The sequence below is a fragment of the Heptranchias perlo genome, chromosome 3 (genome assembly GCF_035084215.1).
Source record: "Heptranchias perlo isolate sHepPer1 chromosome 3, sHepPer1.hap1, whole genome shotgun sequence".
In the NCBI taxonomy this organism is placed as follows: domain Eukaryota; kingdom Metazoa; phylum Chordata; class Chondrichthyes; order Hexanchiformes; family Hexanchidae; genus Heptranchias; species Heptranchias perlo.
Window position 1 is genome coordinate 54921412 of NC_090327.1, and position 27701 is coordinate 54949112.

The following is a 27701-nucleotide window of genomic DNA, read 5'->3' on the forward strand; positions in this document are numbered from 1 at the left end:
TCTTTCAGCCAACGTCCCAGACTCTTCCATCACCATCCCTGGGTATGTCCTGTCCCACCAGCAGGACAGACCCACCAGAGGTGGCGGTACAGTGATATACAGTCAGGAGGGAGTGGCCCTGGGAGTCCTCAACATTGACTCTGGACCCCATGAAATCTCATGGCATCAGGTCAAACATGGGCAAGGAAACCTCCTGCTGATTACCACCTACCGTCCTCCCTCAGCTGATGAATCAGTCCTCCTCCACGTTGAGCACCACTTGGAGGAAGCACTGAGGGTAGCAAGGGCACAAAATGTACTCTGGGTGGGGGACTTCAATGTCCATCACCAAGAGTGGCTCAGTAGCACCACTACTGACCAAGCTGGCCGAGTCCTGAAGGACATAGCTGCTAGACTGGGCCTGCGGCAGGTAGTGAGCGAACCAACACGAGGGAAAAACTTACTTGACCTCGTCCTCACCAATCTACCTGTCGCAAATGCATCTGTCCTTGACAGTATTGGTAGGAGTGACCACCGCACAGTCCTCGTGGAGATGAAGTCCCGTCTTTGCACTGAGGACACCATCCAACATGTTGTGTGGCACTACCACCGTGCTAAATGGGATAGATTCAGAATGGATCTGGCAGCTCAAAACTGGGCATCCATGAGGCGCTGTGGGCCATCAGCAGCAGCAGAATTGTATTCCAGCACAATCTGTAACCTCATGGCCCGGCATATTCCTCACTCTACCATTACCAACAAGCCAGGGGATCAACCCTGGTTCAATGAGGAGTGTGGAAGAGCAAGCCAGGAGCAGCACCAGGCATACCTAAAAATGAGGTGCCAACCTGGTGAAGCTACAACTCAGGACTTACATGCATGCTAAACAGCGGAAGCAACATGCTATAGACATAGCTAAGCGATTCCACAACCAACGGATCAGATCAAAGCTCTGCAGTCCTGCCACATCCAGTCGTGAATGGTGGTGGACAATTAAACAACTAACTGGAGGAGGAGGCTCTGCAAACATCCCCATCCTCAATGATGGCGGAGTCTAGCACGTGAGTGCAAAAGACAAGGCTGAAGCGTTTGCAACCACCTTCAGCCAGAAGTGCCGAGTGGATGATCCATCTCAGCCTCCGCCGATATCCCCACCATCACGGAAGCCAGTCTTCGGCCAATTTGATTCACTCCACGTGATATCAAGAAACGGCTGAGTGCACTGGATACAGCAAAGGCTATGGGCCCCGACAACATCCCAGCTGTAGTGCTGAAGGCTTGTGCTCCAGAACTAGCTGCGCCTCTAGCCAAGCTGTTCCAGTACAGCTACAACACTGGCATCTACCCGACAATGTGGAAAATTGCCCAGGTATGTCCTGTCCACAAAAAGCAGGACAAATCCAATCCGGCCAATTACCGCCCCATCAGTCTACTCTCAATCATCAGCAAAGTGATGGAAGGTGTCGTCGACAGTGCTATCAAGCGGCACTTACTCACCAATAACCTGCTCACCGATGCTCAGTTTGGGTTCCGCCAGGACCACTCGGCTCCAGACCTCATTACAGCCTTGGTCCAAACATGGACAAAAGAGCTGAATTCCAGAGGTGAGGTGAGAGTGACTGCCCTTGACATCAAGGCAGCATTTGACTGAGTGTGGCACCAAGGAGCCCGAGTAAAATTGAAGTCAATGGGAATCAGGGGGAAAACTCTCCAGTGGCTGGAGTCATACCGAGCACAAAGGAAGATGGTAGTGGTTGTTGGAGGCCAATCATCTCAGCCCCAGGACATTGCTGCAGGAGTTCCTCAGGACGGTGTCCTTGGCCCAGCCATCTTCAGCTGCTTCATCAATGACCTTCCCTCCATCATAAGGTCAGAAATGGGGATGTTCGCTGATGACTGCACAGTGTTCAGTTCCATTCGCAACCCCTCAAATAATGAAGCAGTCCGAGCCCGCGTGCAGCAAGACCTGGACAACATCCAGGTTTGGGCTCATAAGTGGCAAGTAACATTCGCGCCAGATAAGTGCCAGGCAATGACCATCTCCAACAAGAGAGAGTCTAACCACCTCCCCTTGACATTCAACGGCATTACCATCGCCGAATCCCCCACCATCAACATCCTGGGGGTCACCATTGACCAGAAACTTAACTGGACCAGCCATATAAATACTGTGGCTACGAGAGCAGGTCAGAGGCTGGGTATTCTGCGGCGAGTGACTCACCTCCTGACTCCCCAAAGCCTTTCCACCATCTACAAGGCACAAGTCAGGAGTGTGATGGAATACTCTCCACTTGCCTGGATGAGTGCAGCTCCAGCAACACTGAAGAAGCTCGACACCATCCAAGATAAAGCAGCCCGCGTGATTGGCACCCTATCCACCACCCTAAACATTCACTCCCTTCACCACCGGCGCACTGTGGCTGCAGTGTGTACCATCCACAGGATGCACTGCAGCAACTCGCCAAGGCTTCTTCGACAGCACCTCCCAAACCCGCGACCTCTACTATCTAGAAGGACAAGAGCAGCAGGCACATGGGAACAACACCACCTGCACGTTCCCCTCCAAGTCACACACCATCGCGACTTGGAAATATATCGCCGTTCCTTCATTGTCGCTGGGTCAAAATCCTGGAACTCCCTTCCTAACAGCACTGTGGGAGAACCGTCAGCACACGGACTGCAGCGGTTCAAGAAGGCGGCTCACCACCACCTTCTCGAGGGCAATTAGGGATGGGCAATAAATGCTGGCCTTGCCAGCGAAGCCCATATCCCGTGAACGAATAAAAGAAAATACAAATTGTACCGATTGGTTCATTTAATTCAATCGTACTCTTGCTCTGCATGTCCACTTGTTGTGAAATTAAGTGGCTTAATGATTTGTATCTGGCCCCATCTTACCAGGTGGTAACTCAGTCCTTTGAAACAAACAAACTCACGTAGGGGCATGTGCGAAAGACACAAAAATCCATTTCGGCTCACAAAGGAGGGGTACCCTTGTTATGATCTGGGATATGCTATAGTTTACATAGATATTGGGCAGCGTGAGTCAGCTCTGGCATGTAAGAGGCATGAGATCCACTTACAGGAGTGACTGATGCCACTGAACCTGAAAAGGTATCTACAGCAGCCCCTAATTTGTAACACTCATTTTACTTACTTTTATTGTAACACAACTTTATTAAGTGTGAAGACTTCTTGAAATTTAGCACAAGGGCTTGGTTCAATTGAAGGCTCTCCTGGCTGTAAGCCCCATTATTGTTGTATCATGCGACTACCGGGATGGTAGAATGTGAACTAGATGGACCTTGGTCTTTTTTGTCCAGCTGTTCCTATGAGTACAGCAGGTCCATAGAGACCTTGGGTTCCAATCTGGCACAGAAGTTCTCCTCCACTCCAAAGCCAGGTGGTGAATCAAGTTTTAGCAGTGAATGTTTCTAGAAACAACTGAGGAAGGCTATGTTGGCTGAACCGAGTTGTACTTCGCCTAGTATGCCTATGCAGAAGACATTGGACTCTTCAAAATTTCATGAGGTTATAAATCTTGTCACAAATTCCAGTTGTGACCAGAGCACCTAAGCTCTTGATTGATGCCCTCTGGTGCTTTTGATCCATGTTCACTGACACCAGAAGTGAGCAAGAAACCCCATTGACTTTGACCTGATCCTTAATCTTTCCCAACTATTTTGCGGCACTTTTTAGAAGACTCACTTATTAACATAGCCTCTAAAATATCTCCACATCAGAAGCATAAACAACAGTGCCCACTGAATCATGACACATAGCTATAACATTACATTGCTGTGCATGTTAGGTCTTCCATTTGTTTCATTTTTTCTTTGTTATGCCAATGATTTTAAATTTTAACAATTAGCATTAGTTAATCATAAAATTTCACATAGGTCAAGGTTTGATGACATTTAAACTACATGTAAAGGTGGCCTGTTGACTTTGCCACTCATGGTCAATTCCATTCATTTAATTATGGTACCACACCAAGGCCCATTTGGATTCCTCTATGTGCATTTTTAGGGTAATACTCCTTGTATATTTCTTCCCAACCTACACACCAGCTGTGACCAAGAGGGTGTACAATGGTTTACCAGTTCTCTGGATTACCATTCTGAACTGATCTCTTTCCATAAGTGGTAGCAGCCTGAAGTTGACCCTGGAGTTTTCACTGCCTGTAAAAAAAAACCTTCCATCACTGTGATACTTTAATGACATGATATAATTGGGGGATTAAATTGGCATCCCACTGCTACATGATGCTGTCTACATTGCTTTTACCAATTGCCCTTCCCTCCCTAGCTGCAGTGGAAATGAAGTTTAGACACAAGTATTTTATAGTGGCGACTGTTAGTGAACACTTATTTTGTGACTTCAATAACTTACTTATGTCTTAGCATATTTTAATTAAAGTTCAGTAGTTTCCTTACCTCATCATACAAGTTGCTTCTTTTGAAAAATAGACGTTTGAAATCCACTACGAGTGTTGCTTTTCAGCTTCACTTTTAGTTCTACCACATTCATGATCAGAACCTTTTGATAGTATCACTGTGACTTACAAATTGAATTTAATTGTTACAGAAAGAAATAACTTGGGTTTATATTTTTCGCATCCTTTGGATGTCCAAAAATGCTTCACAATCAATGATTACTTTTGAAGTGTGGTCACTTTTGTTATGTAGGCAAACAGTAGCCAGTTTTCACACAAATGACCAGTTAATTTTTTTTTTGGTTGTATTGGTTGAGGGATAAATGTTGGCTAGATCACTGGGAATGTACCTTTTACATCCATCTGAGCAGACATATGGGGCCTCATCCAAAAGATGGCACCTTCGACATTGCAGTACTCTCTTATTTACTATATTGAAGTGTAAGGCTAGATTATGTGCTCAAGTCCTGGGGTTAGGCTTGAATCCAAGATCTTCTGACTTAGGCAAGAGTCCTGAGTGCTACTACAAAACAAAAGCGAACACAGATTATTTATCAAATTCTCCGAATAATCATTTCAGATTCAATCCTGTACTTGATCATAATATGTTATCAAACTTTTTGTAACTCAATGCTAAGCAGTGTATTTGCTTAATATGAGCTAACAATCCATTTTCCTTGCTATTGTAGGAAGGGATGGTACGATGTGATACTGCAGTGGGGACTCCTGATTACATATCCCCTGAGGTGCTGAAATCTCAAGGAGGAGATGGCTATTATGGGAGGGAGTGTGATTGGTGGTCAGTTGGAGTCTTCCTGTATGAAATGCTTGTAGGTGAGTGATGAAATGGTGCATTAATAAATGCTAGTCTATTTAAATGTTAATTATGTTGTACAAATTCCAGTTTGAAATTAAAAATCAATGTGCATAATTTCATACTTTGTGTGGAATTTGAGGGAAAAAAATCAACTTTCTCCATCAAAAATCAGTTTAGGAACTGGGAGACTATAGATGCCATGTGGCTGCAACAATTAAACTTAAGAGTTAACAGCGCAACCACCTGCTCAAAGAATTTCTTTACAAAGTTGTAAATAATTCAGACCATGCCTGACCCTAACACGAGAAAAGGAAGAAGCTCAGCTCTATTATTTTATTCATTTAACATTTTAAGCATTTTCCTTTTTTAAATGTTGAATGGTTATGGCACACAGAAAAACTTCCATCCATACTGAGTGTTTCTTGTGCGAACTTCCTCCTATGCCCATAATTGCTGGCTAGAAGCTTCGAGAGTGAGAGAACGTGTGTGGATGGCACTTCTTGTATACTTTTCACATTGTATTTTATGACCGATTTTTTTTTTCTCCTTGTGAATTAAGACATCATAGCCCTAATTTTGGGACGTTGCTGGTGACGCAGAGCCTATCTGGGGTCGAGTGCAAATTGTCACACTTCAGCGATGAAATTTCAGTAATAAAGTTATGCAAGTCGAGGTCCCATGTCAAATTTAAGATTCATCAGGTGACCTCAATCACATAATGGGTGCACGATTAATTATTAGCCCAGCCTGCAGGAGTTGATTTCTTAAATCTATTATTAAGTTGGAAAAGTTACTTCAAAACTTGTGAATTTTTTGAAGGAACATAGTTATTTAGTTGCCACTGAATTAGTTTCTGTTGTGGTGGAGGTTATGATAACCATTAAATGATGATTTATTTTCTGTCCAATACTTTCCAACAATATTTTTGCCTGGTGCTGCAACTGAAGTTGCTGCAAAATGCTGAGAATGGAAATTCTTTTGGAGGTTCCTGTCAGTCTGCATGATTTAGATGAGGGGTATGGTAGCATAGTGGTTATGTCACTGGACTAGTAATCCAGAGGCCTGGACTAATAATCCGGAGTCATGAGTTCAAATCCTGTCACGGCAGCTAGGGAATTTAAATTCAATTAATTAAATAAAAATCTGGAATTAAAGTACTAGTATCAGTAATGGTGGCCATGAAAAACCCATCTGGTTCACTAATGCCCTTTAGGGGAGGAAACCTGCCATCCTTACCCGGTCTGGCCTATATGTGACTCCAGACCCACAGCAATGTGGTTGATTCTTAATTGCCCTCTGAAATGGCCTAGCAAGCCATTCAGTTGTAAAATCTCGCTAAAAAAAGTCACAATAAGAATAAAACCGGACGGACCACCCGACATCGGACCACAAGGCACCAGACACGACAACGGCAAACCAAGCCCAGTCAACCCTGCAAAGTCCTCCTCACTAACATCTAGGGACTTGTGCCAAAATTGGGAGAGCTGTCCCACAGACTAGTCAAGCAACAGCCTGACATAGCCAAGCAACAGCCTGACATAGCCATACTCACAGAATCATACCTTTCAGCCAACGTCCCAGACTCTTCTGTCACCATCCCTGCGTATGTCCTGTCCTACCGGCAGGACAGACCGACCAGAGGTGGCGGTACATTGATATACAGTCAGGAGGGAGTGGCCCTGGGAATCCTCAACATTGACTCTGGACCTCGTGAAATCTCATGGCATCAGGTCAAACATGGGCAAGGAAACCTCCTGCTGATTACCACCTACCACCCTCCCTCAGCTGATGTATCAGTCCTCCTCCATGTTGAACACCACTTGGAGGAAGCACTGAGGGTAGCAAGGGCACAAAATGTACTCTGGGTGGGGGACTTCAATGTCCATCACCAAGAATGGCTCGGTAGCACCACTACTGGCCGAGCTGGTCGAGTCCTGAAGGACATAGCTGCCAGACTGGGCCTGCGGCAGGTGGTGAGCGAACCAACACAAGGGGAAAAACGTACTTGACCTCATCCTCACCAATCTACCTGTCGCAAATGCATCTGTCCATGACAGTATTGCTAGGAGTGACCACCGCACAGTCCTCGTGGAGACGAAGTCCTGTCTTTGCACTGAGGGCACCATCCAACATGTTGTGTGGCACTACCACCGTGCTAAACGGGATAGATTCAGAACAGATCTAGCAGCTCAAAACTCGGCATCCATGAGGCGCTATGGGCCATCAGCAGTAGAATTGTATTCTACTACAATCTGTAACCTCATGGCCCGGCATATTCCTCACTCTACCATTACCAACAAGCCAGGGGATCAACCCTGTCTCAATGAGGAGTGTAGAAGAGCATGCAAGGAGCAGCACCAGGCGTACCTAAAAATGAGGTGCCAACCTGGTGAAACTACAACTCAGGACTACATGCATGCTAAACAGCGGAAGCAACATGTTATCGACAGAGCTAAGCGATTCCACAACCAATGGATCAGATCAAAGCTCTGCAGTCCTGCCACATCCAGTCGTGAATGGTGGTGGTCAATTAAATAACTAACGGGAGGAGGAGGCACTGCAAACATCCCGGCTGTAGTGCTGAAGAATTGTGCTCCAGAACTAACCGCGCCTCTAGCCAAGCTGTTCCAGTACAGCTACAACACTGGCATCTACCCGACAATGTGGAAAATTGCCCAGGTATGTCCTGTCCACAAAAAGCAGGACAAATCCAATCCAGCCAATTACGCCCCATCAGTCTACTCTCAATCATCAGCAAAGTGATGGAAGGTGTCGTCGACAGTGCTATCAAGCGGCACTTACTCACCAATAACCTGCTCACCGATGCTCAGTTTGGGTTCCGCCAGGACCACTCGGCTCCAGACCTCATTACAGCCTTGGTCCAAACATGGACAAAAGAGCTGAATTCCAGAGGTGAGGTGAGAGTGACTGCCCTTGACATCAAGGCAGCATTTGACCGAGTGTGGCACCAAGGAGCCCTAGTAAAATTGAAGTCAATGGGAATCGGGGAAAACTCTCCAGTGGCTGGAGTCATACCTAGCACAAAAGAAGATGGTCGTGGTTGTTGGAGGCCAATTATTTCAGCCCCAGGACATTGCTGCAGGAGTTCCTCAGGGCAATGTCCTAGGCCCAACCATCTTCAGCTGCTTCATCAATGACCTTCCCTCCATCATAAGATCAGAAATGGGGATGTTCGCTGATGATTGCGCAGTGTTCAGTTCCATTCGCAACCCCTCATATAATGAAGCAGTCCGAGCCCACATGCAGCAGGATCTGGACAACATCTAGGCTTGGGCTGATAAGTGGCAAGTAACATTCGTGCCAGACAAGTGCCAGGCAATGACCATCTCCAACAAGAGAGCGTCTAACCACCTCCCCTTGACATTCAATGGCATTACCATTGCCGAATCCCCCACCATCAACATCCTGGGGGTCACCGTTGACCAGAAACTTAACTGGACCAGCCATATAAATACTGTGGCTGCAAGCGCAGGTCAGAGGCTGGGTATTCTGCGGCGAGTGACTCACCTCCTGACTCCCCAAAGCCTTTCCACCATCTACAAGGCATAAGTGAGGAGTGTGATGAAATACTCTCCACTTGCTTGGATGAGTGCAGCTCCAACAACACTCAAGAAGCTGGACGCCATCCAGGACAAAGCAGCCCGCTTGATTGGCTCCCTATCCACCACCCTAAACATTCACTCCCTTCACCACCGGTGCACTGTGGCTGCAGTGTGTACCATCCACAGAATGCAGTGCAGCAACTCGCCAAGGCTTCTTCGACAGCACCTCCCAAACCCACGACCTCTACCACCCAGAAGGACAAGAGCTGCAGGCACATGGGAACAACACCACCTGCACGTTCCCCTCCAAGTCTCACACCATCCCGACTTGGAAATATACCGCCGTTCCTTCAGCGTCGCTGGGTCAAAATCCTGGAACTTCCTTCCTAACAGCACTGTGGGAGAACAGTCACCATACGGACTGCAGCGGTTGAAGAAGGCGGCTCACCACCACCTTCTCAAGGGCAATAAATGCCGGCCTCGCCAGCGACGCCCACATCCCATGAACGAATGAAAAAAAAGGAAGGTGAGCTTATGCAGGGCTGCCAAATGCAGATGTGACAACACCAAAGATATACTCTCCGTATCTATCACTACCCCAGTAAATGTATTTACAGACCTTAGCACTCATGGCTGGCGTGTCGGGGAAGGGGCTGTCTTTGGAACCTCTGCTTCACACAGGAAGCTGCGACAAAGCTATGCCATCTCCTGGACGCTAACCTGCGACAACTTGTGCAAATTTAACTCCACTTTTTCACCATATTTTTAAGCCACCACTGGTGAGATATGCCAAATTAGTGAGCTGGTTGTCCATAGATGCATCAGGCAAGTGACCGAGGCCTTGTTTGCAAGGGCCAATGTGTTCATCACTTTCCCTGTGGAAAGGAAGCATCAGCGCGACAGAGCACAGAACTTTTCCACAGTGGTAGGGTTCCGACGAGTGCAGAGCACCATATTGTACAGACTATTGAATCTTGCTATCACCACCTGATAAACAAGATGCACTACTCTTGTCTGGGGAGAGTGCCCTGGAGTGGAGCTCTTGCACCCATCTGACCTGCCTTACCAAAGAGTCACTGTGCCCTCAGTTCTTTGTATAATAGACTCCATTTTGTACATTCGCATTGGGATTCTTTTCACTTCATTTTTGCAAGGCTGAAACAAATATTTGTCTCCACATGAAACCACTTACCTTTAAGTGGGTACAACGCTTTAAATTTGAGCTGCTAACCCGATTTTGGCTAGGTACTGGTACAAAACGGAAGCAGTGCTGGGAGCTTATATTAATTATTCAAATGATCTGACCAGAGTTTTGCCAGGAATGCAACTCTGAGCTTGCAAAGCTCCAGCAGCTAAAATAATTTTAAAGAGGAAATTCGAGGCCATTGGCTAATCCAAGGCAGTGAAAATTTGTGATTATGGAATGTCTGTCTTGTATATTTAGGAATATTCCGCAGGCTGAAAACTTTAAAATAAAATCTGCATTAAAATTAGATTAATTCCTTGTTCGGTTTCATATTGCTTCACAAACATGACCCTTTGAATACCATTGATTAATTTATCTTGTCCCTGTGCAATTGGACTGTTGGCATTTTGCTTTACACTGGTATGTTTTCCAAATTGGCCTACACCCTGAGCCATCGAATGGAATAGTATATGATGGAGAGTATTAAAATTAGTTATCGTGATGATTTGTGATTCAGTAGTTAAATTTAAGTTGTTTGCAGTCTGCAGTTCTTCTTTGTCAGTGTCCTATTGATATTTATAAAGCCTAGATCTGAACTTATCCTTAATGGTGATTTTTCCTCCTTATAGGTGACACACCCTTCTATGCAGACTCGCTAGTTGGAACATATAGCAAAATTATGAATCACAAAAACTCATTGACATTTCCTGATGACAATGAAATTTCCAAGGATGCGAAAAGCCTCATCTGTGCTTTCCTCACTGACAGGTATAAAAAGAAAAAAATATTGAACTGTGAGGAAATATAGCTCTTTCCAGTACATTACTTGCAAAATAAAGTAACTGATAAAATAATTCCCATAGAGATACAGAACAAGTTAGTTCACCTTTTTTCTGGGCTCATTGTAACTGGAAGAAACTAATTCAGAGTCTTATTTTAAAATAATGTTCTAGAATTTAAAGAGAGTCCAATCTAATTGTATGAAATCAAGTTACAAAAAGGTAGGATTCTAACCAGATAGGGGCAAATAGCTTTTTACACCTTCTTTCCAGGTCTCTCACACTGCTCAAACCTGCAATAGAAAGGAAGTACATTAAGGTTGTGAAATTGATCTACAGTGTATGAATGTTTCTCAAAACGTACAGGCTTACATAAGAAATAGGAGCAGGAGTAGGCCAATCGGCCCCTCGAGCCTGCTCCGCCATTCAATAAGATCATGGCTGATCTGATCCTAACCTCAAATCGAAACTCATGTCCAATTTCCTGCCCGCTCCCCGTAACCCCTAATTCCCTTTACTTCTAGGAAACTGTTTTAAATTTATTTAATGATGTAGCTTCCACAGCTTCCTGGGGCAGCAAATTCCACAGACCCACCACCCTCTGAGTGAAGAAGTTTCTCCTCATCTCAGTTTTGAAAGAGCAGCCCCTTATTCTAAGATTATGCCCCCTAGTTCTAGTTTCACCCATCCGTGGGAACATCCTTACCGCATCCACCCGATCAAGCCCCTTCACAATCTTATATGTTTCAATAAGATCGCCTCTCATTCTTCTGAACTCCAATGAGTAGAGTCCCAATCTACTCAACCTCTCCTCATATGTCCGCCCACTCATCCCCGGGATTAACCGAGTGAACCTTCTTTGTACTGCCTCAAGAGCAAGTATGTCTTTTCTTAAGTATGGACACCAAAACTGTATGCAGTATTCCAGGTGCGGTCTCACCAATACCTTATATAACTGCAGCAATACCTCCCTGTTTTTATATTCTATCCCCCTAGCAATAAAAGCCAACGTTCCATTGGCCTTCTTGATCACCTGCATACTAACTTTTTGATTTTCTTGCACTAGGACCCCCAGATCCCTTTGTACTGCAGTACTTTCCAGTCTCTTGCCATCAAGATAATAACTTGCTTTCTGATTTTTCCTGCCAAAGTGCATAACCTCACATTTTCCAATATTGTATTGCATCTGCCAAATCTTCGCCCACTCACCCAGCCTGTCTATATCCCCTTGTAGGTTTTTTATGTCCTCCTCACTGTCTACTTTCCCTCCCATCTTTGTATCATCTGCAAACTTTGATATGTTGCACTCGGTCCCCTCCTCCAAATCGTTAATATAGATTGTAAAGAGTTGGGGACCCAGCACCAACCCCTGCGGGACACCACTGGCTACTGGTTGCCAGTCCGAGAATGAACCATTTATCCCAACTCTCTGCTTCCTGTTAGATAACCAATCCTCCACCCATGCCAGAATATTACCCCCAATCCAGTGATTCTTTTTCTTGAGCAATAATCTTTTATGTGGCACCTTGTCGAATGCCTTCTGGAAGTCTAAATACACTACGTCCAGTGGTTCCCCTTTATTCACCCTGTACATTATGTCCTCAAAGAACTCAAGCAAATTTGTCAGACATGACTTCCCCTTCGTAAAGCCATGCTGACTTTGTCCTACTAAATTATGTTTATCCAAATGTTCCGCTAGTGTCTCCTTAATAATAGACTCCAAAATTTTACCCACCACAGATGTTAGGCTAACTGGTCTCTAATTTCCAGCCTTCTGCCTACTACCCTTTTTAAATAAGGGTGTTACATTACCAAAGCATCCACAATCCCCACTGCCACTTCCCTCAAGACCCTAGGATGTAAGCCATCAGGTCCAGGGGATTTATCCGCCTTGAGTCCCATTAATTTACTGAGTACCAATTCCTTAGTGATTTTAATCGTATTTAGCTCCTTCCCCCCCCCCCCCCCCCCCCCAGAGCCCCCTGTTTGTCCAGTGTTGAGATATTCTTAGTGTCCTCTACCGTAAAGACTGAAACAAAATATTTGTTCAGCATTTTTGCCATCTCCATGTTTCCCACCATTAATTTCCGGGTCTCATCCTCTAAGGGACCTACGTTTGCCTTAGCCACTCTTTTTCTTTTTATATAACTGTAGAAACTCTTGCTATCTGTTTTTATATTTTTTGCTAATTTATTTTCATAATCTATCTTCCCTTTCTTAATCAATCCTTTCGTTACTTTTTGCTGTCTTTTGAAGACTTCCCAATCTTCTATCCTCCCACTAAGTTTGGCTACCTTATGTCCTTGTTTTTAGTCGGATACTATCCTTAATTTCTTTACTTAGCCACGGATGGCTGTCATATCCCTCGATACCCATACATGGGGAAGATGGGTATCGAGGGATATGGGCCAAGTGCAGGCAATTGGGACTAGCTTAGTGGTATAAACTGGGCGACATGGACATGTTGGGCCGAAGGGCCTGTTTCCATGTTGTAACTTCTATGATTCTATGATTCTATGATTCTATTTCTTTTACACCCTTTTTTCCTCTGGAATATATATTTTTTGAAAGTTGTAAAATAACTCCTTGAATGAACACCACTGCTCATGTACCGTCTTACCCTTTAATCTATTTTCCCAGTCCACTTTAATCAACTCCGCTCTCATACCATCATAGTCTCCTTTATTCAAGCTCAGTACGCTTGTTTGAGAACCAACCTTCTCACCCTGTAATTGGATATGGAATGTAACCATGTTATGGTCACTCATTCCAAGGGGATCCTTAACTAGGACATTATTAATTAATCCTGGCTCATTACACAGGACCAGGTCCAAGGTTGCTTGCCCCCTTGTAGGATCAGTTACATACTGCTCAAGAAATCCATCCCTAATACACTCAATAAACTCTTCCTCAAGGCTGCCCTGCCCAATTTGATTTGTCCAGTTAATATGATAGTTAAAATCCCCCATAATTATAGCTGTTCCCTTATTACATGCCCCGACTATTTCCTGATTAATACTTCTTCCAACAGAGATGCAACTATTAGGAGGCCTATATACTACGCCCACGAGTGTTTTTTTCCCCTTATTATTCCTTACCTCTACCCAAACTGTTTCATTATCCTGATCCTTTGTCCCAATATCATTTCTCTGTATTACAGTGATTCCTTCCTTTATTAACATAGCCACCCCACCTCCCCTTCCTTCCTGCCTGTCCTTCCTGTGGATACCTAGGTCTAACAAAAGCATTTACAAAAAAAAAATTCTGGACAGAAGGACAAAACTTTACCGAAAATACTATCATTGGCAGGGATCAGGAGCACAGTTTTGAAAATTAGCCTCATCAGTGGTTGTGGGCCAGCTGTGGCTTGCATAAAGGTTGCAAACAAGGAATTGCTAATGACTTTAGTTTAAACTGAATTAACTTGAAATGAGTATATGATCTGTTTTAATATATGCAGAACTGTAGTGCATATACTGTGATCTTTCCTGAAATGAACTGCAGTATCATTTTAGTAACAGATTATTGATTATTTTCATTAGGGAAGTGAGACTAGGCCGGAATGGTGTTGCAGAAATCAAAAGGCACCCTTTCTTCCGAAATGATCAGTGGACATGGGAGAACATTCGAGAGAGTAAGTTACCATAAAGGTTACATATACTATGTTATATTATTTAAATGTTGAAGTTCTGTTAAAGCCAGTGTGTCTTGTTTTTATTTTATTTCTATTGCACTAGTTCAGCTGACTCAGAACCTGAATTTGCTTAATTTCTGAGGTATAATTACATAGCACAAACTGTTGAATTAGTTCAAAGTAATAGCAGAATTAGACATTGTTTAGTTGTATTCAGAAATATGATTAGGGATACAAGCTTAAATCTTAATTAACCATCAATTCAGTTAAGGTCTATATTTCAAGGTAAAATGAAAGTTACAGGATCCTTTCTATCTGTCACATTGTAAAATAGTATTCAGTCACCATCTTAAAGCACAATTTTCTTTTAAGTAGGTATGAATGAAGTATGATGACAAGGTTTCTGTCTCAAACGTGAATTTCACAGCCTCACAACTCTCATTAAAGAAGTTACTCTTTCTCCTAAATATCTTGCATTCAGTTTTGTATCATCAGGTTTAGAATAGTTATGGAAAAAGACAAGGAACAATCAAGTGTAAAAATATTTAACAGGAGGAGGACTAATTTCAATGAGTTAAAAACAGATCTTGCCCAGGTGGATTTGAATCAGAAATTGGTAGACAAAACAGTAATTGAACAATGGGAGGCCTTCAAGGAGGCGATGGTTCGGGTACAGAGTCGACACATTCCCACGAGGGGGAAAGGAAGGGCATCCAAAACTAGAGATTCCTGGATGACCAAAGATATCGAGATTAAAATGAAACAGAAAAAGGAGACTTATGATAAATGTAAGACTCATAATATAGTAGAGAACCAAGCTGAATACAAAAAGTACAGAGGAGAGGTAAAATAATGAATAAGGGGGGCAAAGACAGAGTATGAGAATAAATTAGCAGTTAACATAAAAGGAAACTCAAAAGTCTTCTATAAACATATAAATAGTAAAAGGTAGTCAAAGGAAGGGTGGGGCCGATTCGGGACTAAAAAGATCTTCTTGCAGAAGGTATGGCTGAGGTAATAAATCAATATTTCGCATCCATCTTCACTAGAGAAGAGGATGCTGCCGATGTAGCAGTAAAGGAGGAGGTAATAGCGATATTGGAGCGGGTAAAAATAGGTAAAGAGGAGGTACTTAAAAGATTAGCAGTACTCAAAGTAGAAAAGTCACCCGGTCCAGATGGGATGCATCCCAGGTTACTGAGGGAAGTAAGGGTGGAAATTGTGGAGGCTCTGGCCACAATCTTCCAATCCTCCTTAGATATGGGAGTGGTGCCAGAGGACTGGAGGATTGCAAATGTTACACCCCTGTTCTAAAAAGTGGAGAGGGATAAACCCGGCAATTACAGGCCAGTCAGCCTAACGCCAGTGATGGAGAAACTTTTAGAGACAATAATCTGGGACAAAATTAATTGGCACTTGGAAAAGTATGGGCTAATAAATGAAAGTCAGCACTGATTTGTTAAAGGAAAATAGTGTTTGACTAACTTGATTGAGTTCTTTGATGAAGTACCGGAGAGGGTTGATGAAGGCAGTGCGGTTGATGATGTGTACATGGACTTTCAAAAGGCATTTGATAAAGTACCATATAATAGACTTGTTAGCAAAATTAAAGTCCATGGGATGAAAGGGGCAGTGGCAGCATGGATACAAAATTAGCTAAGGGACAGAAAACAGAGTAGTGGTGAATGGTTGTCCTTCAAAAAGGAAGGGAAGTACACAGTGGTGTTTCCCAGGGATCAGTATTCGGACCACTGCTCTTTTTGATGACCTGCACTAGGGTATACAAGGTATAATTTCAACCCAAGTTTGCAAATGACATGAAACTCAGAAATGTAGTAAACAATGTGGATGATAGTAGCAGACTGGTGAAATGGGCAGACACGTGAAAAAGTCAGATGAAATTTAGCACAGGGAAGTGTGAAGTGATACACTTCTGTCAAATCTCCTCTTAACCTTCTCTGCTGTAAGAAGAACAACCCCAGCTTCTCCAGTCTATCTATGTAACTGAAGTTCCTCATCCCTGCAACCATTCCAGTAAATCTTTTCTGCACCATCTCTAAGGCCTTCACATCCTTCCTAAAGTGCGGTGCCCAGAATTGGACACATTACTCCAGTTGCGGCCAAACCAGTGTTTTATAAAGGTTCAATATAACTTCCTTGCTTTCGTACTCTATGCCTCTATTTATAAAGCCCAGGATCCCGTATGCTTTTTTAACCGCTTTCTGAACCTGTCCTTCCACCTTCAAAGATCTGTGCACATATACCCCAAGGTCTCTCAGTTCCTGCACCTTCTTCAGAATTGTACCATTTAGTTTATATTGCTGCTTCTCATCATTCTTCCTTTCAAAATGTGTCACTTCACACTTCTTTGCATTAAATTTCATCTGCTATACGTCCACCCATCCACCAGCTATGTGTCTGCCCATTCCACCAGCTTGTGTCCTCTTGAAGTCTATTACGATCCTCCTCACTGTTTACACTTCCAAGTTTTGTGTCATCTGGAAATTTTGAAATTATGCCCTGTACATTGAAGTCCAAATCATTAATATATATCAAAAAAAGCAGTGGTCCTAGTACCGACCTCTGGGGAACACCACTGTACATCTCCCTCCAGTCTGAGAAGCAACCGTTCACCACTACTCTCCGTTTCCTGTCACTTAGCCAATTTCATATCCATGCTGCCACTGCCCGTTTTATTCCATGGGCTTCAATTTTGAGTCTAAATGGCAAGCCTATTATGTGGCACTTTATCAAAGGCCTTTTGAAAATCTACATACACATCAACCGCATTGCCCTTATTAACCCTCAACTCAAAACTTGATCAAGTTAGTTAAACACGATTTGCCGTTAACAAATCTGTGCTGGCTTTCCTTTATTAATCCACACTTGTCCAAGTGACAATTAATTAAGTAATTATCGTTTCTATAAGCTTCCCCACCAACAAGATTAAACTGACTGGCCTGTAGTTGCCAGGTTTATCCTTGCACCCTTTTTTTGAACAAGGATTTTTTTTTTCTTCATTCGTTCATGGGATCTGGGCGTCGCTGGCGAGGCCAGCATATATTGCCCATCCTTAATTGCCCTCGAGAAGGTGGTGGTGAGCCGCCTTCTTGAACCGCTGCAGTCCGTGTGGTGAAGGTTCTCCCACAGTGCTGTTTGGAAGGGAGTTCCAGGATTTTGACTCGGCGACGATGAAGGAACGGCAATATATTTCCAAGTCTGGATGGTGTGTGACTTGGAGGGGAACGTGCAGGTGGTGTTGTTCCCATGTGCCTGCTGCTCTTGTCCTTTTAGGTGATAAAGGTCGCGGGTTTGGGAGGTGCTGTCGAAGAAGCCTTGGTGAGTTGCTGCACTGCATCCTGTGGATGGTACACGCTGCAGCCACAGTGCACCGGTGGTGGATGGGGTGCCAGTAAAGCGGGCTGCTTTGTCCTGGATGGTGTCAAGCTTCTTAAGTGTTGTTGGAGCTGCATTCATCGAAGCAAGTGGAGAGTATTCCATCACACTCCTGACTTGTGCCTTGTAGATGGTGGAAAGGCTTTGGGGAGTCAGGAGGTGAGTCACTCGCCGCAGAATACCCAGCCTCTGACCTGCTCTTGTAGCCACAGTATTTATATGGCTGGTCCAGTTAAGTTTCTGGTCAATGGTGACCCCCAGGATGTTGATGGTGGGGGATTCGGCGATGGTAATGCCGTTGAATGTCAAGGGGAGGTGGTTAGACTCTCTCTTGTTGGAGATGGTCATTGCCTGGCACTTGTCTGGCACGAATGTTACTTGCCACTTATCAGCCCAAGCCTGGATGTTGTCCAGATCTTGCTGCATGCGGGCTCGGACTGCCTCATTATTTGAGGGTTTGCGAATGGAACTGAACACTGCGCAATCATCAGCGAACATCCCCATTTCTGACCTTATGACGGAGGGAAGGTCATTGATGAAGCAGCTGAAGATGGTTGGGCCTAGGACACTGCCCTGAGGAACTCCTGCAACAATGCCCTGGGGCTGAGATGATTGGCCTCCAACAACCACGACCATCTTCCTTTGTGCTAGGTATGACTTCAGCCACTGGAGAGTTTTCCCCCTGATTCCCATTGACTTCAATTTTACTCGGGCTCCTTGGTGCCACACTCAGTCAAATGCTGCCTTGATGTCAAGGGCAGTCACTCTCACCTCACCTCTGGAATTCAGCTCTTTTGTCCATGTTTGGACCAAGGCTGTAATGAGGTCTGGAGCCGAGTGGTCCTGGCGGAACCCAAACTGAGCATCGGTGAGCAGGTTATTGGTGAGTAAGTGCTGCTTGATAGCACTGTCGATGACACCTTTCATCACTTTGCTGATGATTGAGAGTAGACTGATGGGGCAGTAATTGGCCCGATTGGACTTGTCCTGCTTTTTGTGGACAGGACATACCTGGGCAATTTTCCACATTGTCGGGTGGATGCCAGTGTTGTAGCTGTACTGGAACAGCTTGGCTAGAGGCACAGCTAGTTCTAGAGCACAAGTCTTCACTACAGCTGGGATGTTGTTGGGGCCCATAGCCTTTGCTGTATCCAGTGCACTCAGCCGTTTCTTGATATCACGTGGAGTGAATCAAATTGGCTGTTCTCCAGTCCTCTGGCACCACCCCCATACCCATGGAGGATTGGAAGATTATGGCCAGCACCTCTGCACTTTCTACCCTTACTTCCTTCAGCAACCTTGGATGCATCTCATCCAGACCAGGTGACTTATCTACTTTAAGTGCAGCCAGCCTTTCCAGTACCTTCTCTTTATCAGTTTTTAGTCCATCCAGTATATCAACGACCTCCTCTCACTGTGACATTGGCAGCATCATCTTCCTTGGTAACGACAGATGCAAAGTACTCATTTAGTATGTCAGCCATGCCTCCATGCGTAGATCTCCTTTTTGGCCCCACCCCTCCTCTTACTACCTGTATACCCGTAGAAGACTTCTGGATTCCCTTTGATTGTAGTTGCCAGTCTGTTCTCATACTCTCTCTTTGTCCCTCTTATTTCCTTTCTCACTTTCCTTCTGAACTTTCTATATTCAGCCTGGTTCTCACTTGTATTATCAACCTGTCATACACCCTCTTTTTCTGCTTCATCTCTCTCTCTCTCTCTCTCTCTCTCTCTCTCTCTCATCATCCAGGGCACCCTGGTTTTGGTTGCCCCGCCTTTTACCCCTTGTGGGAATGTACCTAGACTGTACCTGAACCATCTTCTCTTTAGAGGCTGCCCACCGTTCGATTACAGTTTTGCCTACCAATCTTTGATTCCAATTTACCCAGGCCAGATCTGTTCTCAGCCCACTGAAATTGGCCTTCCTCCAATTGAGTATTTTTACTCTAGAATGCTGCTTGTCCTTTTCCATAACTAATCTAAATCTTATGATACTATGATCATTGTTCACTAAATGTTCCCCCACTGACACTTGCTCCACTTGACCCACTTTATTCTCAAGAACCAGATCCAGCAATGCCTCCTCTCTCGTTGGGCTGGAAACATACTGAGCGAGAAAGCTCTCCTGAACACACTTCAGAAATTCCTCCCCCTCTGCCCTTTATGCTATTACTATCCCAGTCTATATTAGGATAGTTGATGTTCCCTATTATCAGTACTGTATAGTTCTTTCACCTCTCTGTAATTTCCCTGCAGATTTGCTCCTCTGTATCCATCCCACCAGTTGGTGGCCTATAGAATATACCCAGTAGTGTAATGGCACCTCTGTTGTTTCTTAACTCTAACCAAATAGATTCTGTCCTTGACCCCTCAAGAACATGCTCTCTCTCCAGCACTGCAGTAGTCTCCTTAATCAATACTGCCACCCTCCACCCCCCCACCCCCGCCACACTCCTTTAATTCCTCCCCTATCTTTCCTGACCTTGTATCCAGGAATATTTAGTATCCAATCCTGCCCTTATTTGAGCCAGGCCTCCATTATCGCTACTACATCATATTCCCTTGTGGTTATTTGCGCCTGCAACTCACCAAACTTATTTACCACGCTTCGTGCGTTTACACACATACACCCTAAACCTATCTTAGACCTCCTCGCATTCTGTCTTAGTCTGATCCCACCGTGGTTGAATAGTTGGCCCACACTTACTGTCTAGACTCTGACATGAAAAATGGCCACTTGGGCGGGGTCACCAGAGCACCACCAGCACCTCAGGAACCCCAGCAGGTGGCTTCAGATGAGATGAGAAAATTGGAGTCAAAAAAATCTTGAAGCAGGAGCAAATATTGTACTTCCCATTTAATTGCATTAGTCCTGAAATTCCACGGGGGCTCTCCCAGTTTTCGGCCATAACTCCGGCAGGAAATTGGCATAATCCCTAGAGAAATAATTTAAATGGCCGAGAACAGTCATTTACTCAATTACCTGGAGGGCTCCAGTGAACTCCCGCCAGAGTTACGGTAGTAGAATGGGAGAGCTCCTGTGGAATTTCAGGGCCATAGCATTGAAGTATTAGATTCGTAAACATCTTCATTTTCAACATGATGCAGTTGGGAAAGGAGAGGTTTTTTCAGTTTTTTTGTTATTGCCAATTGTATTGTTGGCTAACACTGGCTTTGGACTGCAGTAATGAAATTGAGATGGGAACCAGCCTTTTGGTTGAACCTGGAAGCATGATCGGTTGAAATTGAAATGTTAGGTACTACAGTAGTGTTCTTATTATTGTGATGGACAAAGCTTCATTTTACAGGACCAATACCAAGGTTGAAAACTGTTAACAGAAAACAAGATAAATCTAGGAAATAGTAATTAAGTAACATCAAGCTTAATTTTAAAATCCTGTACCTTGTAGGAGGAAGGGAAGATTGAGGGAAGTAAGGAGTTCCACAATTTAATCCATGTAGAGCAGGTTTTCTATTTTTATTTTCACAAACCATGCAAAACATAGATATCTAGTTCATATCATGTACCTATGTTCAAACAAAACTATTTTCCTATAACTTGACTAAAAATGTCCTTTGCACTTATGTTGTGATGTTGAGCCTTGGGCCCTGACATCATAAATGCCAACCTAGAAAACCCCCAAAAGCTAACCGCCTTCAAAACAACCTGACACTCAAATAACAACAGACAACTCAAAAACAGCTCTGAATTATAGGCTGTGATCAGGGTCTCTATGGTGACTGAATAAGTGAAATTCTGTTTTATTGCTTGCGATTCAACAAATTTCACGAGCGTCTTGGGATCACATTTCACAATTTTTTTCTGTGAAAACTGAAGGCCTTGCTTATGATATGAAAACAAGTGGTTATGCTGAGAGTGCAGTGAGATATGAGTTTGTGCTAACTAAAGCTGTAGATATCCCCAATAGATCTCCTTCTGTTGCATGAAAAAATAAACTACACAACACTGTATTTTTTGCAGTGGTTTATCTAAAAATTTTTGACGGGGATATAGAAACATAGAAACATAGAAAATAGGAGCAGTAATAGGCCATTCAGCCCTTCGAGCCTGCTCCGCCATTCAATATGATCGTGGCTGATCCTCTATCTCAATACCATATTCCTGTTCTCTCCCCATACCCCTTGATGCCTTTTGTGTCTGGAAATCTGTCTAACTCCTTCTTAAATATATTCGGTGCCTTGGCCTCCACAGCCTTTTGTGGTAGAGAATTCCATAGGTTACCACCCTCTGAGTGAAGAAATTTCTCCTCATCTCAGTCCTAAATGTCCTACCCCATATCCTGAGACTGTGACCCCTCGTTCTGGACCCCCCAGCCAGGGGAAACATCCTCCCTCCTCCCTGCATCCAGTCTGTCTAGCCCTGTCAGAATTTTATATGTTTCACTGAGATCCCTTCTCATTCTTCTAAACTCGAGTGAATACAGGCCGAGTCGATCCAATCTCTCCTCATACAACAGTCCTGCCATCCCAGGGATCAGTCTGGTGAACCTTCACTGCACTCCCTCTATGGCAAGTATATCCTTAGGTAAGGAGACCAGAACTGCACTCAATACTCCAGGTGTGGCCTCACCAAGGCCCTGTATAACTGCTGTAAGACATCCTTGTTCCTGTACTCAAATCCTCTTGGAATGAAGGCTAACATACCATTTGCCTTCCTAACTGCTTGCTGCACCTGCATGTTTGTTTTCAGTGACTGGTGTACAAGGACATCAACATTTCCCAATCTATCACCATTTAAATAATACTCTGCCTTTCCGTTTTTCCTTCCGAAGTGGATAACTTCACATTTATCCACATGATACTGCATCTGCCATGTATTTGCCCACTCACTCAACTTGTCTAAATTGCCTTGAAGCCTCTTTGCATCCTCCTCACAACTCACAATCCCACATATTTTTGAGTCGTCAGCAAACTTGGAAATATTACATTTGGTTCCCTCATCCAAATCATTGATATATAGTGTGAATAGCTGGGGCCCAAGCACTGATCCCTGCGGTACCCCACTAGTCACTGCCTGCCACCCAAAAAGACCCATTTATTCCTACTCTCTGTTTCTCATCTGTTAACCAATTTTCAATCCATGCTAGTATATTACCCCCAATCCCATGTGCTTTAATTTTGCACACTAACCTCTTATGTGCGACTTTATCAAAGGCCTTCTGAAAATCCCAAATAAACCACATCCACTGGTTCTCCCTTATCTATTCTACCAGTTGCATCCTCAAAAAACTCCAGCCGGTTTGTCAAACACTATTTCCCTTTCATAAATCCATGTTGACGTTGTCTAATCCCGCTGATATTTTCTAAGTGTCCTGTTATCACATCCTTTATAATAGACTCTAGCATTTTCCCTACTACTGATGTTAGGCTAACTGGACTGCAGCTCCCTGTTTTCTCTCTCCCGCTTTTAAATAGTGGGGTTACATTTGCCACCCTCCAATCTGTAGGAGCTGTTCCATAATCTATATAATTTTGGAAGATGACAACTAATGCATTGACTATTTCCATGGCTACCTCTTTTAGTACTCAGGGATGCAGATTATCAGGCCTTGGGGATTGATTGGCTTTCAGTCCCATTAATTTCTCCAGCACTCTTTTTTACTAATACGAATTTCCTTTAATTCCTCCTTCTCAATAGACCCTTGGTTCCCTAGCATTTCTGGGAAGTTATTTGTGTCCTCTTCCGTGAAGACAGAACCGAAGTATTTGTTTAATTGCTCTCCCATTTCCTTGTTCCCCTTTATAAATTCTCCTGTTTCTGACTGTAAGGGACCAACATTTGTCTTCACTAATCTTTTTCTTTTTACATTCTTGTAGAAGCTTTTACAGTCCACTTTTATGTTCCTTGCAAGTTTACTCTCATACTCTTTTTTTTCCCCCTCTTAATCAATCTCTTGGTCCGTTTTTGCTGAATTTTACACTACTCCCAATCCTCAGGCTTGCTACTTTTTTTGGCAACTTTATATGACTCCTCTTTGGATCTAATACTATCCTTAATTTCTTTTGTTAGCCATGATTGGGCCGCTTTTCCATATGCATTTTTGCGCCAGAAAGGAATGTATAATTGTTGCAATTCATGCATTCGTTTCTTAAATGTTAGCCATTGCCTATCCACCGTCATGCCTTTTAATGAAGCTTCCCAATCTATCAAAGCCAATTCACTCCTCATACCTTCGTAGTTTCCTTTGTTTAGATTTAGGACCCTAGTTTCAGATTGGACTACCTCACTTTCCATCTTAATGAAGAATTCTATCATGTTATGGTCACTCTTCCCTAAAGGACCCCGCACAACAAGATTATTAATTAATCCCTTCTCATTGCACAATACCTAATCTAGGATAGCCTGTTCCCTGGTTGGCTCCTCAACTTACTGGTCTAAAAAACCATCTCGTACACACTCCATGAATTCAACCTCCACAGTATTATTGCTAATTTGGTTTGGCCAGTCTATATGTAGATTAAAGTCACCCATGATTACTGTAGTACCCTTGTTACATGCATCTCTAATTTCTTGTTTGATGCCATCCCCTACATTACCACTACTGTTTGAAGGCCTATAGACAACTCCCACCAGTGTTTTCTGCCCCTTGGTGCTTCTTTCACCCTGACTGATTCTACATCTTGATTTTCTGAGCCAATATCCTTTCTCACTATTGCTCTGATTTCATCCTTTACTAACAACGCCACCCCACCTCCTTTTCGTTTTTGCCTGTCCTTCCTAAATATCGAATACCATTGGATATTCAGCTCCCAGCCTTGGTCACCCTGTAGCCATGTCTCCGTAATCGCAATTATATTGTATCTGTTTACATCTATTTGTGCTGTTAATTCATCTACCTTATTACAAATGCTTCGTGCATTCAGATACAGTGCCTTTTAGATTTGTCTTTTTAACATTTTTAGACATCGTAACATTTTTTTGTACTATGGCCCTGTTTGTCTTAATCCATTTGTCTTCTTACCCGGACCCTATTTTTTAGTGCACCCTTTTGTTTGTACGCACTGTCCCTTCCTGACACAGTCTGGTTATCCTTACCCCAGTCACTTTCCTGCACTGCTTCTTTGTCTTTTCTCTTTAGCATTCTAGATTTCTCTCCACCGGGATCCCCCCCCTCCCCAATTTAGTTTAAAACCCTATCTACCTCCCTAGTTATTCGATTCGTTAGAACTCTGGTCCCAGCATGGTTCAGGTTTAGTCTGTCCCAACGGAAAAGCTCCCTCTTTCTCCAGTACTGGTGCCAGTGCCCCATGAATCAAAACCCACTTCTTCCACACCAATCTTTGAGCCACGCATTCATCTCTCTGATCTTATTTACCCTGTGTCAATTTGCTCGTGGCTCAGGGATAATCCAGAGATTATTACCTTTTGTGGTTCTGCTTTTTAATTTAGTCCCTAGCTGCTCAAACTCTCTCAGCAGAACCTTTTTCTTAGTCCTACCTATGTTGTTGGTACCTACGTGGACCACGACAACTGGATCCTCCCCCTCCCACTCCAAGTTCTTCTCCAGCCCTGAGGAGATGTCCTTAACCCTGGCACCGGGTAGGGAACATAGCCTTTGGGATTCATGCTCCTGGCTGCAGAGAACAATGTCTATCCCCCTAACTATACTGTCGCCTACTACAACCACCTTCCTTTTTAATCCCCCCACTTGAACGGCTTCCTGTACCACTGTGCCATGCTACACTGTGCTCATCCTCCCCGCAGTCCCCGCACTTGTTCACAAGGGTGGCAAGAACCTTAAATCTATTGGACAAGCGCAGAGACTGAGGCTCCTGCAATACTACCTCCTGGATCCCCGTACCTGTCTCACTCGCAGTCACACCCTCCTGTCCCTGACCACGTGTCAATTCTAAAGTGTTTAATCTAAGGGGTGTGGCTGCCTCCTGGAGCAAAAGGTCCAGGTAGCTTTCTCCCTCCCTGATGTCTCGCAATGTCCGCAGCTCGGACTCCAGCTCCTCCACTTGGTCCGAAGTTCCTCGAGCCGCAGACACTTACTGCAGATGTCGTCGCTCTGGACAAAAATGTCCACAAGCTCCCACATATTGCAGCAGCAACACATCTCCTGTTCTCCCATTACTTTAACACTAAATTAATTAATTAAATTAATAATCAATTTATTTACCTTGTTTAATTTATTAGATTAAATTAAGTTTAGTTTATAAAATTTAGTTATATGTTAACTTAAAACTTAGCCCACAGTCACTACCAATCACTTACCTGTCTTACCTGTGATGTCACACTGCAGTTTTCTTTTGTTGCAGGTCTGCTGCTGCTTTTATCCCCGTTCTCGGTTTGCTGCTGCTCAGGTCCGCCGCCGCTCTGTGGAAAAAGTTAGGAAAAGCAAGGCAAAGCAGCACCTTCTTCCCCCACTTTACCAAACTCCCACACTTACCAAACTCTCAAGTTGCTCACTGTGTGCCTGCTGCACTCAGTGTAAACACTGAAGACGCCAGGTTTATTTCCAAGATTCCCTTCTGCCCTAGCCCTGAACTCGCATCTTTCTTTAGCGTCTCTCCTATCTCCCTTCCTGCCCTTTCCGAGCTCATCTTGACCATGCCTGGTTGACCACCTCCTGTTCCCTCGACCTATTCTCACCAAACTGCTGACCACCCAACTTCCCTTCCTGGCCCCCTTGGTAGCTGATTTTGTTAACGGTTCCCTTTCCTCAGGTACTGTCCCCCTCCCCTTCAAATCCGCCGTCATCGACCCCTCCTCAAAAAAACCCCACTCTTGACCCCTCTGTCCTTGCAAGCTACCGCCCCATCTCCAACCTCCCAGTTCTTTCCAAAGTCCTTGAATGTGTTGTCGCCTCCCAAATCCGTGCCCATCTTTCGCAACTCCATGTCTGAATCCCTCCAATCAGGTTTCTGGCCTGCCACAGGACTGAAACAGCCCTTATCAAAGTCACAAATGATATCCCATGTGATTGTGACGATGGTAAACTATCCATCCTCATCCTCTTCGACCTGTCTGAAGCCTTTGACACGGTTGACCACACTATCCTCCTCCGATGCCTCTCCAATATGTCATCCAGCTGGGTGGGGCTGCGCTCGTCTGGTTCCATTCTTACCTATCCAGTCATAGCCAGCGAATCACCTGCAATGGCTTTTCTTCTTGATCCCGCATCGTTGCCTCTGGAGTCCCCCAAGGATCTGGGCTCCCTCCTATTTCTCATCTACATGCTGCTCCTTGGCGACATCATCCGAAAGCACAAAGTCAGGTTCCACATGTACACCGACAACACCCAGCTGTACCTCACCACCACTTCTCTCGACCCCTCCGCTGTCTCTCACTTGTCAGACTGCTTGTCCGACATCCAGTACTGGATGAACAAAAATTTCTTCCAACCAAATATTGGGAAGACTGAAGCCGTTATCTTTGATCCCTGCTACAAACTCTGTTCCCTAGCCACCGACTCCATCCGTCTCCCTGGCCGCTGCCTGAGGCTGAATCAGACTGTTCGCAACCTTGGCTGCCTTCCGACCACGTATCCATTCCATCACCAAGACCGCCAACTTCCACCTCCCGTCTCCGCCGCTGCCTCAGCTCATCTGCTGCTGAAACCCTCATCCATGCCTTTGTTACCTCCAGACTCGACTATTCCAATGCTCTCCTGGCTGGTCTCCCATCTTCCACCTTCCATAAACTTGAGCTCATCCAAAACTCTGCTGCCCATATCCTAAAACGCACCAAATCCCGTTCACCCACCACTGTTGTGCTCGCTGGCCTACATTGGCTCCTGGCCTGGGAACACTCGATTTTAAAATTCTCATCCTTGTTTTCAAATCCCTCCATGCCTGGCCCCTCCCTATCTCTGTAAACTCCTCCAGCCCTACAATCCTCCGAGATCTCTGTGCTCCTCCAATTCTAGCCCCTTGCGCGTCCCTGAT

At 44.4% G+C, this 27701-nt stretch overlaps 1 protein-coding gene across 1 annotated transcript in view; it reads left to right on the plus strand.

The window, feature by feature from the left end:
- The window catches only part of rock1 (Rho-associated, coiled-coil containing protein kinase 1), a 278787-nt gene that overhangs the window by 158631 nt on the left and 92455 nt on the right, over nucleotides 1-27701 (plus strand). The window contains exons 7-9 of the mRNA XM_067979744.1: nucleotides 5104-5248; nucleotides 10610-10748; nucleotides 14302-14393. Of these exons, the coding sequence (XP_067835845.1) occupies nucleotides 5104-5248; nucleotides 10610-10748; nucleotides 14302-14393 (376 nt within the window). The remainder of the gene's footprint in view (nucleotides 1-5103; nucleotides 5249-10609; nucleotides 10749-14301; nucleotides 14394-27701) is intronic.